General features: G+C 39.1%; 1 protein-coding gene across 8 annotated transcripts in view; it reads left to right on the forward strand.

Annotated features, from left to right (window-relative positions):
- The window catches only part of NLN (neurolysin), a 62,992-nt gene that overhangs the window by 25,261 nt on the left and 16,648 nt on the right, over window positions 1–21,083 (forward strand). For all 8 annotated transcript variants that reach the window (XM_045022279.1, XM_045022274.1, XM_045022278.1 and 5 more), the window contains 6 exons: window positions 1,821–1,928; window positions 3,607–3,709; window positions 5,743–5,903; window positions 8,776–8,911; window positions 13,030–13,396; window positions 18,147–18,348. In XM_045022279.1, the coding sequence (XP_044878214.1) occupies window positions 1,821–1,928; window positions 3,607–3,709; window positions 5,743–5,903; window positions 8,776–8,911; window positions 13,030–13,396; window positions 18,147–18,348 (1,077 nt within the window). The remainder of the gene's footprint in view (window positions 1–1,820; window positions 1,929–3,606; window positions 3,710–5,742; window positions 5,904–8,775; window positions 8,912–13,029; window positions 13,397–18,146; window positions 18,349–21,083) is intronic.

Raw genomic sequence — 21,083 nt, forward strand, 5'->3', positions numbered from 1 at the left:
TAGCAGGGGCATGCTTAAGAATGTTATCAAACCTCCCCACCCACACATCCTTAGAAAACTCAGCCTGGTTTAAACAGTTGCTACTACCCTAGTTTCCAATATTCCACATAGTCTCCTTTTTTTAGTTCTCCTTAAAGACTTGTTCACATAATACGTGGAATATTATAGTTGTTCAAAACTGAAATTAAAAATTATATTCTGTAAATATCAGCAAAGTGACATTTAAAAAGCAATTATCCTTAATTCTGAAAAACTCAGAGTAATCATGTAAGGTAAAGTACTCAAATTTAGAACCTCTGTCACAAAACTTGTACATCAGAGAAACGTTGGGTAAGGTGAAATATCATTAATAATTAGTAGTTTAAAATTCACACTATAACACATTAAGTCCATGATTGCTGTAAAGTCTTTCAACATTGCTTATTTTTAAACACATGACTAGCCTACTGTGACGATGCGGTTCTGGTGGGACCCAACTGAGAGTGCCAATTCAGGACCAATTGTTTAAACAGGGCAGTTACATCCCAAGGCTGGGGTTTTTCCACCTCTAAGGCAAACCAAACCAGCCAGACTAAGAGGACTTGGGTCTCACCCCACTGGCTAACCACAAGTCACACAAGCAGTTTCCTTAGACACTCCAGTTTCCCAGTATCACCACCAGTGCCACTCGTCCTGGGGATGAATGGTTATGAAAACCAACACCCCAGTAAAAGAAAAAGGTTCTCTCGATCCCAAAGAATCAAGCCCCAGACCCAGATCAATATACAAATCAGATCTTACCCACAAATCACACTGTTGCCAATCCTTTAGAATCTAAAATCTAAAGGTTTATTCATAAAAGAAAAAAGATGTAGATGAGAGCTAGAATTGGTTAAATGGAATCAATTACATACAGTAATAGCAAAGTTCTTAGTTCAGGCTTGTAGCAGTGATGGAGTAAACTGCAGGTTCAAATCAAGTCTCTGGAGTACATCCCTCGCTGGAATGGGTCATCAGTCCTTTGTTCAGAGCTTCAGTTTTTAGCAAAGTCCCTCCAGAGGTAAGAAGCAGGATTGAAGACCAGATGGAGATGAGGCATCAGCCTTTTACAGTATTTTCCAGGTGTAAGAACCTCTTTGTCCTTACTGTGGAAAATTACAGCAAAATGGAGTCACATGGGCAAGTTCCTGCATACTTTGCTGAGTTACAAGGCGTATCTGCCTTCTCTCAATGGGTCAGTTGTATAGCTGATGGTCCTTAATGGGCCATCAAGCAGGCTAGGCAGAGCTAACACCAACTTGTCTAGGATGTTTCCCAGAAGCACAGCACAAATTTGAAATACAGACAGTATAGAGCCAGTACTCATAACTTCAACTACAAAATGATACATACATATAGACAGCATAATCATAACCAGCAACCCATAACCTGGTCTTAGACACCTTATATGACCCCCTTTTAAATAAGATTTGGTGCCACTACAGGACCTTGGTTGCAACCATGTTCTATATGGTCCCAGATTATATCAATAATGTCACACCTACTTAAAGTGAAAGGGACTATTCATGTCCATGAAATTAGGCCTGTGCACAAATGTTTGCAGGATGGGGTATTAGATATCTTCAAGGCAGCTATAGTGATATTTCGGTTTAAAAGTGTGTTTTAAGAGGTGGTTGTTAGGGTGAAAGTGAGTTAAGAAAAAAAATCCCACATGGGGCCTAACAAATTCAATATGGAATTCTGTAACTTTTGTCCTTAATTTTAATTGTAGTAATAGAACTTTACACATTGGAATACTCCTGTTTTTTCTACTTGTCATCTTCCATTTAATATAATTTCAGCAAATATGTGATCTTGGACATCTAAAGCCTGAAGCTAAGCGGTACTTAGAGAAGTCAGTTCAAATGGGAAAAAGGAATGGACTCCATCTACCCAAAGAAGTACAGAATGTGAGTATGGGTTTCCTATATTTATCATATGAAGAAAGTGTGGTTTCACTGCTATGAAGAATTTCCTAAGTGTATATTTTTGCTTATGTGCTCAGGTCTCAGTTAAGTGCTGCTTTGACTCCATCCTTATTCTTAAAGACTGTAATGATGATAATTTGTACAAGACAAAGACATAAAAATAAAAGATTTTAAAATAAGCCCAAGATTTTTGAAAGCAGTAATGATTTTGAATTCCTGAATTTTTGAGTAACTAACTTGAAACAACTTAAAAGGAGCCTGATTATCAGAAAGTGGAAGGCAGCACTCCCTAAAAATCAGGCCTCTTTCAGACATCCGAAATTGAGCACCCAAAAATTGAAGAAGAGCTCTGTGTAAGCTCGAAAGCTTGTCTCTTTCACCAACAGAAGTTGGTCCAATAAAAGATATTACCTCACCCACCTTGTCACACTGTTTAACAGTACAGACTTGTGAACCTGAAGTGGCCCTCTGTCTTTCCCTGATAATTGTTCCCAATGCAAACTCTTCAGTTGACAGGAGCTTAAATATCGGTTATGCATATTTATATTATGTTAAGGTTCCTGATGCCTCTAGAAGATCATTAGAAACTATATGTAAGGAGACTGTTGGTGGCTCAGAGTGAAGTAAAATCTTGACTATTATTAAAATCTCACCAGCAGCAGAAACAAATGAATCACAATGTATACAAACTATACATATGTAAATTTGGTAGTAAGGAGCCAGAACACCCCAGAAGTCAGCCTGATATGTCAAAAATATTTTGCTCATCCAATTTCTTGAGTTTAAGAAAAGATTTTGGAATGCTGTTCTCTTTCATAGATGTTATTTTCTTTCTGCCATATATTTAAAGGTCCCACACTAGTCTAGGAGCTCTTTAATTTTTTAGCAGCTTGTTGACGCAACTTTGTTGTCTCTCTGCTCCTTTTGGAGCCATCTACCAGTTATCTTTAGGACAGAAATTCCCATTGAAATACAACAGCAAATTTTATTTAAAATTAAATTTAGACTTTTCAAATGAGAGAGCGAGAGAGAGGAACTATATGTTAATTCACCTCTACCTTGATAGAACGCTGTCCTTGGGAGCCAGAAAATCTTACTGCGTTATAGGTGAAACTGCATTATATCGAACTTGCTTTGATCCACCGGAGTGCGCAGCCCTGCCCCCCTGGAGCACTGCTTTACTGTGTTATATCCGAATTCATGTATATCGGGTCGCGTTATATCGGGGTAGACGTGTACATAAAACTACTTTAGAGCACTAGTGACATCAGTGGTTCTCAACCTGTGGTCCTGGAACCCCTGGGAGTCCACAGACTATGTCTAAGCAACCCACAAAAGACGTAGACTGAAAACTGACTGAACAGAATTCAGCTATATATACAGACAATAGATTTCCAAAGGGGTCCACACCTCCATTAGAAATTTCCAAAGGGGACCACACCTCCATTCAAAACTTTTTAGGGGTCTGCAAATAAAAAAAAGGTTGAGAACCACTGATTTACATGACCAATCCCTTGTGAGTTAAGAAGATATACTTCTAACATGTAAGTTTGGGGTAGAAGAAAATCTTAGAGAAAGTTAAATTCTTTGTACATGTAGGCCAGCAATAGGTAGTTCAATTTTGGTTTTTGATGGTCAGTTCAATTTATATTCAATTTAGGAAATAAAGACCATGAAGAAAAAATTGAGTGAGCTGTGTATAGACTTCAACAAAAACCTCAATGAGGAAAACACATTTCTTATGTTTTCTAAGGATGAACTTCGTGAGTATTGTATTTCTCTTTCTTTAGAACTGCAGTTAAATTTCAGGAATCCTTTTTGTGCAGTTCTTAAGTAAGGTTAATTGTCATACAGTATCTGGGAAATGAAATTGTAACACTGTTACAGCCTGTACTGGCTTCCTATCCTTCTCCAAATCCAACTCAGGATTGCCTTTGTCTAATTAAAAATGCTTAATGGACTTGCTTCACCTAATCTCTCAGGTCTCATATTACTTATTGCCCTGCCGTCCCACTCTGCTCTTCCCATCTTTGCTTTTCTCTGTCCTCTCCACTTACGTCTTCATCATTGGGCTTCACACTCCATTTGTAGTATTCCATCTATCTAAAACACTTTTCTGCTGGTCAGGAAGTTAAGCTACTTCCCTGATTTAAATATTACTTTAAAGCCTTCATTTTCGGTTTACCATATGATTCACTGTCTCTGTAAAGGATTTGGTGATCCCGGGTCTGGAGGTCACTCTGTCAAATGTATTTTATGAGTTAAATAAAATTAGAGATTTTTAAAACTATAGACTGTTTTTAAATGGGATTATCTTGTTAAAAATATTTCTGCTTCTTATAAGTGAGTTGTTCATAATTTTAATATTGTTTGATTTGATTAAAAAAAGTCACTAACAATTAACCGTAACATGTAGGGCTGTATTTCGTAGAGGAGTTTTTAAACTAAGATCTGGAGGAAAACTGAAAGGTGCATAAAGTAAAAATCATAAATGAATTAAATAGTACCATAAAATCTCTATGGATAAAAATTCCATGCTTGAATAACAAGAGGATAGCAGTAGGAATGTACTACCGACCACCTGGCCAGGATGATGAAGGTGATTGTGAAATGGCCTAGGAAATTATAGGGGCTACAAAAACAGAAAACGAATAATGAAGGAGGATTTCAACCATCACCGTATTGACTGGATACATGTCACCTCAGGATGGGATGCAGAGATAAAATTTCTAGGCACCATTGATGACTGCTTCTTGGAGCAGCTAGTCCTGGAACCCACAACAGGAAAGGCAATTTTTGATATAGTTCAAAGTGGGGCACAGCATCTGGTCCAAGATGTGAATACTGCTGAACCACTCAATAATAGCAACCCAAATATAATTAAATTTAACACTCTTATATGGGGGGGGGGAAAATACTAAAGAAACTCCCCACAGTAGTATTTCCCTTCAAAAAGGTGAACCACACAAAAATGAGGAAGCTACTTAAATTGAAAGGAACACAAATAAGAGTGGAATACTGACAAGCTACATGGAAACTAGTTAAAAACAGCATAATGGGGGTCAAACTAAATGTATATCCCAAATAAAAAAAAAAACAGTAGGAGGACCAGAAAAATGCCCATCTTTTCATATGCTGTGTATTTATACCTCTCTACTGTATTTTCCACTCCATGCATCTGATGAAGTGGGTTTTAGCCCAGGAAAGCTTATGCCCAAATAAATGTGTTAGTCTCTAAGGTGCCACAAGGACTCCTTTTTTTTTTTTTCTGATACAGACTAACACTCTGAAACCTGTCAATTAAATTAATAGACAGCAAGTTTAAAACAAACGTAAGGAAGTACTTCTTTACACAATGCACAGTCAACCTGTAGAACTTGTTGCCCGGGGATGCTGTGAAGGCCAAAAGTATAACTGTTCAAAAAAAAAATTAGATAGGTTAATGGAGGATAAGTCCATCAATGGCTGTTAGCCAAGATGGTCAGGGATGCAACCAGATGCTCGGGGTGTTTGTAAACATCTGATTTCCAGAAGCTAGGACTGGATGACAGGGAATGGATCACTTGATAAATTGCCCTGTTCTGTTCATTCTCTCTAAGCATATGGCACTGGCCATTTTCAGAAGACAGGGTCCTGCACTATATGGACCATTCTTATGTTTCTTATATTAAACTGGTCTGTAGTAAAACAAATGAATTACTGTTTTATGCACTAAACATTGTTCTGATATTTTTTAAAAAGAATTTATACTTGAAAAATCCTTTTTTGAATGCTGTTATTAATTTATATTCCACAGAAGCCCTTCCTGATGACTTTATTAATAATTTAGAGAAGACTGAAAAGAACAAGTATAAAGTTACCTTAAAGTATCCGCACTATTTTTCTGTCATGAAAAAGTGCTGCATTCCAGAAACAAGAAGAAAAATGGAAACTGCCTTTAACACAAGATGCAAGAAGGTACATCTGATATTTAATATATGAAATTCTAAGCATGGTTAGTAATGGTAGTAGATTAAAAAATGTATTAATCAACTGGTACTTTAGAATTTCTAATAATGAAATTCAATACAATTAATAAAAGAAGGCCGTAACTGGCTATTTAACTGTAGATCATTTTTACACAAAAATCAGTCCAGGTCTGTCTGCTGCTTCCATTCACTCACTGTCTGAAGAATCTTCTTGGACAGCATTGTTAAGAATTTATTTTAAGCAGTAAATTCTACCCAGTTAGATTTTACTACCTTTTCCCCTTTCCAAACACACACAATTACTGTCCATATTGCAAAGTAAATGAACTGATCTCCCAGCTACTTAGTTTATCCAAGTACTTGCCCACAAAATATACTCTAATACAGTCATGCTAATCTTCGTGATCCATAGAGATTTTAGTATCAGAGGGGTAGCCGTGTTAGTCTGGATGTGTAAAAAGCAACAAAGAGTCCTGTTACACCTTATAGACTAACAGATGTATTGGAGCATAAGCTTTCGTGGGTGAATACCCACTTTGTCAGACACATAGAGATTTTAGTTTTTTATAAATATGCCAGCATCTCCAACAAAAAGATATTTCTGTAACAAATCTTTCTAAATGTTAGTTTTAATCGGTTAATGACAAATTCTTGAGATAAAAGTGCAGAAAATGTATGGCAACTCATCCCATTTTTATTTTATACTCCCATAATAAATTCTTAGCTAGTGTTCTGGAAAACATGGCTAGGAGATTTATTTACCAATAGGATCAAATTACTTCTTTAAAGTGCTGTTTGGTAGCTAGAAATATTAGCATAACATGCAATATTAATAAACCACCTCACAAGTAAACTTCTTTTTCTTTCTCTGTTCCAGTAAGCTAATTCATCTTTTCCATACAGTCATGATTTAGTACCTAATTAGATTTATTTCTTTCTATTATGGTTTGATTTTGATTAAAATATCTTGGTTTGCTTTCATGCAGATCTCTCTTTTTTGAAGCCAGCAGGCTTGTAATTGTTTTCCACTTTGCTCTCATGATAAACATGAAACCATAGAAGATTGTGCTTCAGTCCTTTCAGTGTTCCTGATCTTATAAAAGGAACCACAGTTTAAAAAGAAGTGTTATGTGGCAGTACGTAGTATAGTAGCATAGTGTATCTACTCTCTGCACTTGAATATATCTTTTATTAACACAAATATGAGCTATTGTAGATATGTTTCGAGGAAAGAATAAGATTGTGTTGCTGCCAGTATTCATCAGTACTCAAACCTTTACACAACATTATATTTGCAGGAAAAAATTATGGTAGAGAAGATCTTATTTTCTAGAACAAATTGTCATATATTCACAGTTGAGGTCCAGCCCATTGATATAATTTTAGTGTTAGGCACTGTCCTGCTGGAGATAGAGGCTTGACGCTAGCACTCACTCACTACTGGTCTGTGGAATGAGGATCCTTAAGTGGGTTCCTACTGGGGGGGTCCTAAAGATCCAGGTTCAAAGTCAAGTCTCTCACTAAGACTTGTTCTGTTGCTCTGGCAGTGTAAATGGGCAGTAAAGTGTGCAATGAATTTATGCTTACTTTATGATCCCTTTACCCTAGTAGAACAGTGTAAAAAGCCCTTTGTGTAAATAGGAATCAGGCTCTAAGACTTGGCATTGTACCTGGATCTGGACCTCATTCCACAGACAAGTAGTGAGTAGGAATGCTAGGAGGCACTTTATACTGCTCTACTGTGACCTCTCTTGCCAATTAAAGGACAGAAGTAGTGAGCTCCAGAGTGAGTCCAGCTAAATATGCTATGGCTGATAAGATGGGTGTAGCATGGGCAATGCGAACAGGTGGTGTGGGGAAAAAAATGAAAAACAGGGATTCTCCTGTTGACTGAGCTGCAGGGGATAGTTTAGTGGTCAAAACATTAGATTTGTACGGTCTAGACACCCTGGCACCACAGGTTCAAACTTGTCAGCATTGATTTTTGCCTTTCATACTTCCAGGTTACACATAGTTTATTCTTTTGATTCTTTCAGATGGGACTTTAAAAACCCATGTTCTGTCTGTGAGGACATTGAAGTCTTGATGGTGATATTAATAGAAGTAGGGGTTTGCCCTTGTGTCCTTAATTGTCATTCAGGCATTTAATTAGAGAACAATTGCCTAACTGAGCTTTTGTACTTGGTACACTGGCAAATGTGAAAAGTACAAGATAAGATAAAACAGCACTAAGAATTGAACACTACATATCTAGCATATTTAAAGGGATACACATTCAAGGCTGATGGGCCCATAGTTGAACTTACTTTTAAAAAGCTATTTTTAGGGTATTTCCTTCTGACCCTGAGACATCTCACTTATCCAGAATGGGAGCTACAATGTAGAGACATTCTTGATTTCACCACTTTTAACAAATGCTGAGCGTGGCTTTGTTTGCATTTGGAATGCATACCACAACTATATTTTTATAAATTTTACTCAACTACTAATTGACCAAAAAACCCCAATAATGCTCTTCCTAGTGCTCAGATTTGTAACCTTAAAGAGAAACTGTTGCCGTTTGGTTTCAGTGAAATTAAATGAATGACAGTGCAGGAATGATAATTATCCTGACTGCTTAGAAAAATCAGGACTCTGACCACTTTCCATCAAATTGTAGATACTGTGCCATCAAAAATTTCAGGAATCCTACCAAAAATACATTTTTACTTATAACATTTTTGAGTAATAATCTCAATATGTTTCATTTAAAATGTCTGCTATTCCTTATGATTTTAGTTCAAATTTTATTCAAATTATTGTTTTGATCATATGAATTTAGTTGTCTTTAATTAATCATAAATTTGCCTTCTTTTTCCTAGGAAAATACTAAAATTCTTCAGCAGTTGCTTCCCTTAAGGGCAAAAGTAGCAGAGCTTCTTGGGTACAATACACATGCCAACTTTGTACTGGAAGTGAACTCGGCAAAGAGCACGGATAATGTAACAACATTTTTAGGTTTGTTTGTATTTGTGTGTTATACTTTATATTTAGATCTTCAACATGTCCCTGTACCCCAGGGAAACTTAAATATGAAACTGGAGCACAGACGGTTCATTTGGAACAGGAGCTCTCTGCCCCACCCCTTTTAATATTTTCTCCAAGCACAGACATAAGTGTATTAAATGTAATGAGAGTTCTGGTATGAATAGAGAGGATACGGGAGTTCTTAGGCTGTAAGAGTTTCCAGAGGAACAATTTAAAACTACTTAATGCATCAAGGGGTTTTCCTTTCTAGTAATCTGTTTTGTGATCTCATTTCCCATGTCAGTGTATTCTTGCTTCAGTAACTGCAGTGAAAAACTTCTATTAAACAGCTATGTAGGAATTGCTGTCCTGAAACAAGCAACTGATCCATCTAGCTGACTGTCCTGTCCACAGCAATTGCTTCTAATCGGTGCTTTAGAGAAAGGAAAAAAAGCTCTCAAGCTATACTTGCTTCCATTATTTAGCATTTGACATGGCCCTTGTAATATTTATCTTGGCTAAGATAACTGACAGTGGTGTGTTTATTCATACAAGCAAGGCTTGTCATGGCTATCACAGTATTCATGGATGTCATTATAATTCAAAAATATTCATAACTTTTAGCCCTTTTGAGATTTTTCTATGTGGGAGAGTGGATGTGATGGTAACAGCTGAACTGATTTCACTGAGCAACTTGAAGTCTGCCAGCTGAAACCCTGGGCTACATGGGAAGTTAATATAGAGCAGGAGCTCAGCATTAACATCGTAGTAATACAAAGTGCTGAACTCAATTTCTCTAGAGATTGAGTTTTCTCCCTTCGCTCAAGGCAATAAAGACTTCTAAAACAAAATACCTTGGAATTAATCTGGCAACTACTGTGTTTTAAATATTTTTTGTGTTATCACAATAGAGGCAGAATTGCAGTTATTTGGAGTAGTATGCAGAAAATAAAGGCTCTGTATGGTATACAAAACAATGCCGGTTGTATGACATTTAAAAAATTGTATCTTTAATTTGTCTGCTTTTTTCACTATAATCTTGCCATGACCATCCCTAAAAACCACATTGACAAAACAGCCTTTATCTATGCATCTAATCTTTTTTTTTACATTTTACTAATTTAAATTCTTTTCAACCTTTTGTTAGTGTCCAAGTATTTTTAAAACACATCTGTTTAGAATTTTTATTTTAAAGTATTAACTCCGCAAATTGAAATTTGTCATGGCTTGACTCTTCAATGAGGACAAGGGCCTTTTCACACATGAAGAAATTTGGTCTTGAAGTAATTATGTTTGGAAACTGTGAACTGCACAATACATGATTTCCTACTAAAGCCAAAATCCTGCAAAGAGTTATGCATGTGCCTTATGTACACAAGTCGTCCTGTTGACTTTAATGGGGCAACTCGTGCATACTCTTAAGTATGTGTGTAACTGGTTGCAGAATCAAGGTCTAAGATAGTAGTGCATGCAGCTCAAAATATACTGCATGTATAAATGACTGCAGGTATAAATGGGTTTAATCAATATTTGGGGGGTGGTTCTGTGCAAATGTATTTTAACCAAAAAGATTATATTTAAAAAAACTACAGATAAATTAGTGCAGCAGTAACATTGAGATTTTGATATACAAAAGTCAAGAAATTCAAACTTGCAACTGTAATTCTTACAACATTTCACATATAGTAAGACATGAATTTAGCAGCATGTTTGGTAATATAAAAATATACATACTTACCAGTGGACCTAGCTGTGGTTTTGATGGGAACAAAAATTTTGGGAACTGCTTGATTATTATTTTTTTTGTGTGCATTTAAAATATCAAAGTATCAGCTATAACTTGGAATAAACATATTTTTCTGTATTATTCTAAATAGGCTTCTATAACTGCATATCAGCAGCGAATGCTGTTTGGTTTCTGTTTACTTGTTTGTTTTAGTATTATTTGTTTTAAGATTGCGTGACACACTTGAAAATTAGTCCTTGTATGTCATTGGGACTTAGAACATTAATATATGGGCTTGTATTGTAAGATTGTGTCATTTAAATCTAAAGTTTTGTAATTATTTACTGTGGAGAGAAGAGTTTAATCAGTTATAATCATATTTGCTCTGTTTCTTCTGATATTATTATTAGACATAAGTATATGGATCTGATCTGCTGTGTTTTTTAACAATGTTCATAATTGAAGTTGATCATCAATAAGTCCTACAGTCTGATGAAAAAGTGTGGGAGTAGAATAGAGGTTACCTGTAAGGATCTGGGGGAAAAGTACAATGTGAATCATAATGTCACACCTCCAATGGCTGGAAAAAAAATAGTTGAAGGATAGGTGCTGTAACTGTAGCTACTACTAACCATAATGAAGAAAATGTGAATCATAATGTCACACCTCCAATGGCTGATAAAAAAAACAGTTGAAGGGTAAGTGCTGTAACTGTAGCTACTATTAACCATAATGAAGAAAAATCAGAATTACATGGGGTGGCATGACATATTTAAGGTAGATTAGTACAGTATTAGCTAGTTACTACAGGGAATTATTTTCCTGGTAACTAGCTGGAACTCAATAACTTAGCCAAAGGTTAGGGATCTATTACAGGAGTGGGTGGGTGAGGTTCTGTGGCCTGCAGTGTGCAGGGGGTCAGACTAAAGATTATTATGATCATAGGTGCCGACTCCGTGGGTGCTCTGGGGCTTGAGGACCCACGGGGAAAAATTAGTGGGTGCTCTACACCTACTGGCAGCCAAGCTCCTGCCCCCCCCCTCGCCCTGCCTCCTCCCCTGAGCACACCGCATCCCCACTCCTCCACCTACCTCCTAGCGCTTCTTGCCCAGCTGCCGCCAAACAGGGCCTAATGGAAGGGGTGGAGTCGGGGCTGAGGACAGAGGGGGGTTGAGCACCCACTGGGGGGAGCAGAAAGTCAGCACTTATGATTATGATGGTCCCTTCTGACCTTAAAGTTTATGGGCTTGGCTACACTTGAAAGTTGCAGTGCTGGTGGAGGCTTTCCAGTGCTGCAATTAGTAACCGTCCACACCTGCAAGGCACATCCAGCGCTGCAACTCCCTGGCTGCAGCGCTGGCTGTACACCTGGTCTGGTTGGGGTGTAACGATTGCAGCGCTGGTGATCCAGCGCTGCTCGTCAAGTGTGGACACACACCAGCGCTGTTATTGGCCTCCAGGGTATTAGCAGATATCCCAGAATGCTTTTATAAATTACTCTCTTTGTTTTGTTATGCAGACTCTCTTTGTTTTGTTGTGAACGGGGAGCTCCGGAGCTCCATTGATCCCGGAGCTGCTTATAACACAGCTCCTGTTTGCTTTGATCAATCTGTACCTGGCTGTGAACAATCAAATGAGATAATGAGGCAGGCAGGGAGTGAGTGTTTGCTTGACAGAGAAACAGGGGGGAGTTCATTTGGATGCAGGCTGTTTGCAATTAAGAGTTAAGACTAAGGGGTCGCGAACATTTTCTGATTTTTCAAGGCAGGAAGCTAAACACACAGTGTTGGCTCCAAAAATCCACTCTCTCTCTCCCCCCCGCTCCCTGTCACACTACAGCCCCACCCCACCCCCCTCTTTTGAAAAGCACGTTGCTGCCACTTGAACGCTGGGATAGCTGCCCATAATGCATCACTCCCAACAGCGCTGCAAATGCTGCAAATGTGGCCACACACCAGCGCTGGTAGCTGTGAGTGTGACCACACACCAGCGCTGTCCCTACACAGTTGCACGACCAGCGCTGTAACTCCCAGCGCTGCAACTTTCAAGTGTAGCCAAGCCCTATGAGTCTGTTTCTCTTTTGGATGTCCTTAGAAAAGAATGAAAGACGTTATGACACTTAACCCTTGCCAGTGGTGATAGTGCAAGAGCGCACATGCTCATATCTCAGACATCCCTGTAACCAAAACAGAAAGGCAAGCATTAAAGTAGTCATTAATTGAGAAAGGGAAAATTGTGGTGGCTGGTATTGGATTAATACCCTTTTTTCATATTTGTATAAATCTAAATAAATAAATTAGTTCTCCAGTACTAGTAGTAGTAACATAGTACAACATGGAACAGACAAGTTGACACAAAGGTAAATCTCTGGTTGCATTTTCAGATGATTTAAGTAAGAAGCTAAAACCACTGGGTGATGAGGAGAGAGAGTTTATTCTGGATTTGAAGAAAAAGGAGTGTGAAGAAAGAGGCGTTGACTACGATGGAAGAATCAATGCATGGGATTTACATTATTATATGAACAAGACAGAAGAGCTTAAATATTCCATAGATCAAGAGAAGCTGAAGGAATACTTTCCAGCTGAAGCTGTTACACAAGGCTTATTGAACATTTACCAGAAGCTGCTTGGACTTGTATTTGAGCAGGTAGAAAATGCTCATGTTTGGCATGAGAGTGTTACTCTTTATACAGTAAAAGATGATTCAACAAGAGAAGTTTTAGGTCAGTTCTACTTAGATCTCTATCCCAGGTAATTCTATAATGTATTGCTTTATTTTAAAAGTGTTACGCTGGCGTTAATCTTAGCTGGGGGTGGAGTTATATGAATCTGGAAGTAAACTTTTTTCTTGCCTAAATTCCAGAGTGTTTCTGGGAGGGAAGCATTTATATGGCTACTGCATTCTATCTGTATATATCTTCAATAAGTTTCAGACACCATTCCTTTTAACATCTGTCTTTGCTGGGTATAGTTATGTTCAAGTTAGAATTCCTGACCCAAACTTAAGTGAGATTTCTGGCTAATACTATAGGTGGTATTTATTTTTCTCTTTTGTTTGTAATGTGCCTTTCACCTGGCATGTCAACACTGGTAGAGATGGATGTGTTCCTGTCTTCTGTCCACCAGGCAGGAGATGCTAATCAGGATGAAGGAATTTTTGTACCCTGCTCCACCTCTTTTTAACTCCCTGCAGGTAAACTTCCACTTGCTTTCTGGTTCATGTTGAAGGAACTGAGCAGAACAGCTGGTGCCTTTGGAGGAAACACCCTCTTGGAGGTCATTCAGCCTCAGTCTTCTGGGTAGAGGAAAGAGCAGAGAATTACTCAGGAAATTAAAACTTGACTCTGACCACAATGTGGAACTTTAGTCCTCTATTGTGGGCCCTGGGTGCACCTTCTCTCCACAGGTAGCTAGTAGGGCTGTCAAGCAATTAAAAAAAATTAATCGCGATTCCTCACACTGTAAAACAATTATAGAATACCATTTATTTAAATATTTGTTGATGTTTTTCACATCTTTAAACATATTGATTTCAATTATAACACAGAATACAAAGTGTACACTGCTCACTTTATATTTATTTTTATTACAAATATTTCCACTGTAAAAAACAAAAGAAATAGTATTTTTCAATTCACCTAATATAAGTACTGTAGTCCAATCTCTTTATCATGAAAGTTGAACTTACAAATGTACAATTATGTACATAAAATAGCTGCATTCAAAATTGAAACAACGTAAAACTTTAGAGCCTGCAAGTCCATTCAGTTCTACTTCTTGTTCAGCCAATCGCTCAGACAAACAAGTTTGTTTACATTTCCAGGCAGAGCCATTCCTAGGGCCTGGCGCTTTGGGGAGCCCCGCGGTGGCCACCCCGAAACGCCACAGCCTAGGGATGGCTCTGTGTGCATGTTGTGCGGGGGCTGCTAGGCTGGCCCAAGGAAGGTGGGGTTGGGGGGGCAGGTTGGCCCAGGGGCTAGAGGGCCTGGCATCGGCAGCGGGGGTCGGGCCGGCAGGAAATGGCAGCAGCGACCCCAGCCCGCCCCGCTCCTCCCCACCAGTTCCCAGCATTGCTTGGGGGGGGTGGTCTTGGCCCGTGCACCCACCTAGGGATGGCCCTGTTTGCAGAAGATAATGCTTCCCACTTCTTGTTCACAATGTCACCTGAAAGTGAGAACAGGTTTTCGCATGGCACTGTTGTAGCTGGCGTCGCAAGATATTTATGTGCCAGATATACTAGCTTCAAGCACCTTTGAGCATGCATCCATGCTGATGACAAGTTCTGCTTGATAATGATCCAAAGCAGTGCAGACCGACTCATGTATATTTTCATCATCTGAGTTAGATGCCACCAGCAGAAGGTTCTTTTTTGGTGGTTTGGGTTCTGTAGTTTCTGCATCGGAGTGTTGCTCTTTTAAGGCTTCTGAAAGCATGGTCCACACCTCATCTCTTTCAGATTTTTGGAAGGCACTTCAGATTCTTAAATTTTAGGTCGAGTACTGTAGCTGTCTTTAGAAATCTTACATTGGTACCTTCTTTGCGTTTTGTCAAATATGCAGCAAAAGTGTTCTTAAAATGAACATGTGCTGAGTCATCATCCAAGACTACTATAACATGAAATATATGGCAGAATGCCAGTAAAATAGAGCCAGGGACATACAATCCTCCCCCAAGGAGTTCAGTCACAAATTTAATTAACACATTTTTTTAACGAGTGTCATCAGCATGGACGCATGTCCTCTGGAATGGTGGCTGAAGCATGAAGGGGCATACAAATGTTTAGCATATCTGGCATGTAGACAGCTTGCAATGCTGTCTACAAAAGTGCCATGTGAATGCCTGTTCTCATTTACATCACCAGAAAGTAAGAAGTGGGCAGCATATGTCCCGTAAATGTAAACAAACTTGTTTGTCTTAGCGATTGGCTGAATGAGAAGTAGGACTGAGTGGACTTGTAGGCTCTAAAGTTTTGCATTGTTTTGTTTTTGTGTGCAGTTATGTAACAAAAAAATCTGCAGTTTTAAGTTGCACTTTCATGATAAAGAGATTGCACTACAGTACTTGTATCAGGTGGATTGAAAAATACTATTTCTTTTGTTTTTACAGTACAGATATTTGTAATAAAAAATAATATAAAGTGAGCAGTGTACACTTTTTATTCTATGTTGTAACTGAAATCAATATACACCTTTACCCTGCTATAACGCGGTCCTCGGGAGCCAAAATCTCTCACTGCCTTATAGGTGAGACCGCGCTATATCAGCTTCAGTCAAGTACGGCGTACTGGCAAGAGCTGGTATGCCATGCCGGACTGGACTGGCTTCCCTGGTGGTGATTTAAAGGGCCTGGTGCTCCAGCCACTGTGAGGAGCCCCAGGCCCTTTAAATCACTGCCGGAGCCCAGCTGGCTCCAGCAGCCAGGCTCAGGCGGTGATTTAAAGGGCCCGGGGCTCCACACAAATTCGGCTATAACGCAGTAAAGCAGCGGGGCTCAGGTGGTGCTTTAAAAGGCCCAGGGCTCCCCTCTGCTTTACTACATTATATCCGAATTCGTGTTATATTGGGTTGCGTTCTATCGGGGTAAGGGTGTATTTGAAAATGTAGAAAAACATCCAAAAATATTTAATAAATTTCTGTTGGTATTCTGTTGTTTACAGTGCAATTAAAATTGCTATTAATTGCAATTAATTTTTTAAATCGTGATTAATTTGTTTGAGTTAATCACATGAGTTAACTGTGATTAGTCGACAGCCCTAGTAGCTACTGATGGGAGCAGGGTCAATTCCTTCTATCCCCTATCAGTGATCTGTATGTGTCTCCTCTTTGCCTCCTAAGAGGAACCTTGATTCTATTTCTTTATCCCTGTGCCTGTTCCCAGCATATTGTCTAGAGACCTCTTCTCCGCTCTAGGTGGTAGGAGGTTGCTCTGTGTCTCGCTCCAATATCTCCTTGAGGAGAAGTCTGCAAGTGCTTTAGACAGAGCAGGCAAAAATTTCCTGACTCCTTCACCAAGAAACTCCCATCCTTGGAGCAGCCATCAACATGGTGCAGGGGAAAAGTCTTTCCCTCTTTGGAAAGAATCTCAAAACTCAACTTTTCCTGATAGCCACATCTGTCCAGTCCAGTCCCGCTGATAACATTGGTCTTGTGTCAGGACTTGGTTCCATTGCCACAGTTTCATTCCAGAACCTTTTGGCAGTTTCTGCTGAGTCTTCCATGTTGCAGGGGAGAACTTGGAGATGCTCATCCAATAGTCTTTTCTTTAGTGGATGTGTCAGTCTCACACTGAAGGTGATTCCCCATCTAGGCCCCATCTTGCCTAAATGTCTCATGTTCCTTAGGGCTTGGTCCTTGAGCAGAGCCTTCTAAAGTGTCTGAGCATCTCAGGCAAGTTTTTGATCATTTTCTTGAATTCATGCACCCTTCACATAGTATGGGGCTTGGGCTTCACTCTCGGTGGTGCAAATCCTATAGTCTTTCAGCCTAAAAATCTTTCTTCCTGCTATTCTGGACTTCCTCTAGCCAGGGTTTGACAAGAACATGGCAGCTAGGTACCCTAGAGTGCAGGCCTGTGCACTTAATGCACTTGGGTCCAATAGATGGCTACTCCAGTAGCACAGACCAACTAATCTCCAATTTGCTGAAAGTGGTCTCTTAGCTTAGGCCTCCAATTAAGTCTCCAGTGCCTCTGTGGAGACTTTCTTATTTTTAGATTCGTTTAAACCTCTGAGGTCTCTCCCTCTCTGTGTGCTGGAAATTGGCTTTTTGCTGGGCAGGGAATGCTATAGTTCAGGCTACAACCTCATATGACATCATTATGCAGGTCCTCTAATCAGTGTCCTTTAGTAAAGAAGAGGAAGTGAGGGCCTGATATTATTAATGTAAAAAGCAAAGGGGAAATGACATAACTTTTTGTATCATAAAACCGCAATAAGGAAGGGGCACATGAATATTTTGGACTTCATGTTTAGTGACTCACTTTTAATTATGACAATTTTTCTAACTGTATTAACGAACAGTTTAATTAAGAGACTCATTTTGTTTTAAAATCACATTGCTAAAACAGCAAACCTGGTTCTTTATTCTTTAAATCCGCTCAAATGTTGGTAACAAAAGCTAATGCTTCACAGAATGGGATTTGTCTTTCATACTATAATTGTCCTGTCTCAGATTAAGTAAAATTAACTTTTAGGAGCAGCAGAGTTACTACTTTTGATTTCAATAATATACTATATAAATAAAAAAGAGGTTTGCAAATGCTGCTCTAAATATTAAAGTGAGGGGATTTAGAAGTACTTTTTCTTTGTGCTGTCAGTAGAATCCTAAGCACAGTGACTTTTATAAAGGTCATAGGACACTATCTTATTGTGGTTTTTCTAATAAAAGAAAGAAGGTCCCTTCCTCATATAAAATCATAGAGGGAAACAGCCCTCTTCACCATGTTACTTGTGGAAGATAGGCCTATTGCATAAGGATGACTTTTGGTATCTTTTCTTGCTCAGAGAAGGGAAGTATGGGCATGCAGCATGCTTTGGTCTCCAGCCTGGCTGCCTATGCTCTGATGGCAGCAGAATGATGTCTGTAGCTGCTCTGGTGACCAACTTCACAAAACCAATATCAGATTGCCCATCATTGCTGCGACACGATGAAGTGAAGACTTACTTCCATGAGTTTGGTCACGTAATGCACCAGATATGTGCACAGGTAAGTAATGTTTTTATTTCATTAAAATATCTAATTCTTTCTTCACAGTCTCTCAAAATGGTGGTGGGGAAGGGGTATGCCTGTTTGATGGGTGTATGGTTTCCTTAAGGTAAGTATTTAACAGCTTCACGGTAACTTTTCACAGTTGATACCTTGTTTTGAGTTGTTGTGTACAAGCCCCACAGTAAATACAACTTCTGGAAAATGTTCATGTTACAGCAAATCCTTTCCCCTCTGCACAGCCTGAGCAACTGGGGTTGAGCAATGAGCGGCTCCATGAGGAAGGAACTATTCCATAGGCAACAGAGCTCCTTTGGGGCTGATACTGCAATTGTTGCTTTTGATAGTACCTGCAATGTGTTAGGAACTGTACAGACACAAAAGAAAGCAGAGTCCCTGTCCCAAATAGTGGAAATGGCTGATGAATCCACTGTCCTCACATGCCTCTGATCCCAGTCGTATTCTGCATGGTGGCACGCACATAGGGTACCCTCACAAAGCTGCATTTCTTGATACAGAAGGTGCATACATCCCCTACTTGAGCTTTCTGACTGTTACCTTTATTCCTCCATCAACCATGTAGCAGAATCACACCAGTCCTACAGCAGTCAGGAGCCTCCACATCAGCAGAAAGGCTGGAATTGGCCTGGAGACTTGTCATAAAGACATAAATAAGCTGCTTAGTTTCATCTTTAGTTGAACCATATTTAAGTTGATTTATTATTAGTCCAATTCATTTGTTTCCTTTTGTTTGAAAGGTATAGCCTTCAGTGTTTCTTCTTAAAAACTGTACATTCTGCACCATCAGCCCACCAGTCCAGAACTCATGTGGTTGCACTCTGGCCTCTTTAACCAATAGGTAGCAGCACAAATAAAATGTCAGAGGTATGTAGCATACTTGGGACTTCATTTCCTGGCTTCCAGTCCCAGGGAGAACTTTCACACAACAAGGAACTTATAAATCTACTGGTTAAATTTGGAGTTAAACAAGTTGGAGTCTGAATTCAGAGCTGACATCTAAATTTTGTACATAGCTTTTCTCTCCTGGTTTGTCTGTGAAGAATGGGAAGAATCCAGCTATTCACTCTTGCCCCAAGATATCTAGGAAGCACAGTTTCAGAATGCAAAAATTAAGGAGTAAACCCTGCCCCTTCCTTCACAGCTACGGAGAGATTCCTGGTGACTGGAACACGTGTGGATCTGCTACAGAAATGGGAGCAGGATTTGAGGGACCCAAATACGGATGTGCCTCAATGGCACAGAGTGATTTAGAAGACTCGGAAACATTTCATTCACGTTGCTAATGGATTTCACTTCTTTCAAATCCAGTGGCACCCCTTAGTTCAAAAATATTGTGCAGTATTTCACGTGCCAGCATACTCCTACAAAATGGGAAGGATAGTGCTTAACAGGATAAGTGAGTCAAGTGAAATCCCTGAAACAGGCCTGAATGCATTAGAACTACGGCATTATGCAGCAATTATACAAGTTAATCCCTGAATTACTTTTGTGATAGAACAAAATTTTGTAGCATGTTACCAAAGTAATTATATTGAGTAAATTAGAGTTATTTTTAGGGTTGTCAATTTAATTGCAGTTAATGCATGCAATTAACACAAAACAAATTAGATTAAAAACAGTCGCAATTAATCGCAGTTTTAATCACACTGTTAATAATAGAATACCAATTTAAATGTATTATAACTATTTTTGGATGCTTTTTCTACATTTTCAAATATATTGATTATAATTACAACACAATATAAAGTGTACAGTGTTCACTTAATTTTTTTTCATTACAAATATTTGCACTGTCCAGTCAGTCCTACTTCTTGTTCAGGCAGTCACTAAGACAAACAAGTTTGTTTACATTTATAGGAGATAATGCTCCCTGCTTCTTATTTACAATGTCACCTGAAAGTGAGAACAAGTGTTTGCATGGCACTGTTGTAGCCAGCCATTTATGTGCCAGATGTGCTCAGGGGCGGCTCTAGGATTTCCGCCGCCCCAAGCAGGGCGGTGCGCCGCGGGGGGCGCTCTACCGGTCGCCGGTCCCGCGGCTCAGGTGAACCTCCCGCAGATGTGCCTGTGGAGGGTCCGCTGGCCCTGCGGGAGGTCTACCGGAGCCGCGGTCCCAGCCGGAGCCGCCTGCCGCCCTCCCGCTGGGACGCTGCCCCAAGCGCGCGCTTGGCGCGCTGGGGTCTGGAGCCGGCCCTGGATATGCTAAACATTCAAATGCCCTTTCATGCTTCGACTTGTAGGCTCTAAAGTCTATACTGTTTTGGTTTTGAGTGCAATTATGCTAAATCTAAGTTTGTAGGATGCACTTTCATGATAAAGAGATTGCACTACAGTACTTGTATGAGGTGAATTGAAATATACTATTTCTTTTGTTTCTTTATTACAGTGCAAATATTTTTAATGAAAAATAATATAAAGTGAGCATCGTACACTTTGTATTCTGTGTTGTTATTGAAATCAATATATTTGAAAATGTAGAAAAACATCCAAAATATTTATAATACATTTACATTGGTATTCTTTGATGGTTTAACAGTGCGATTAAAACTGCGATTAATTCCAACTATTTTTTTAATCTTGCGATTAATTGCAATTTTTTAAAAATTGTTTGACAGCCCTAGTTCTTTTCTGATGTCATGGGGCAATGCTGAAATGTAATTATATTGCTATAATATGTCACGTAAGAGAGAGTAAGAAAAGTAGACCTGTTTCTG

This window comes from Mauremys mutica, chromosome 6 (assembly GCF_020497125.1).
Source record: "Mauremys mutica isolate MM-2020 ecotype Southern chromosome 6, ASM2049712v1, whole genome shotgun sequence".
Taxonomy (NCBI): domain Eukaryota; kingdom Metazoa; phylum Chordata; order Testudines; family Geoemydidae; genus Mauremys; species Mauremys mutica.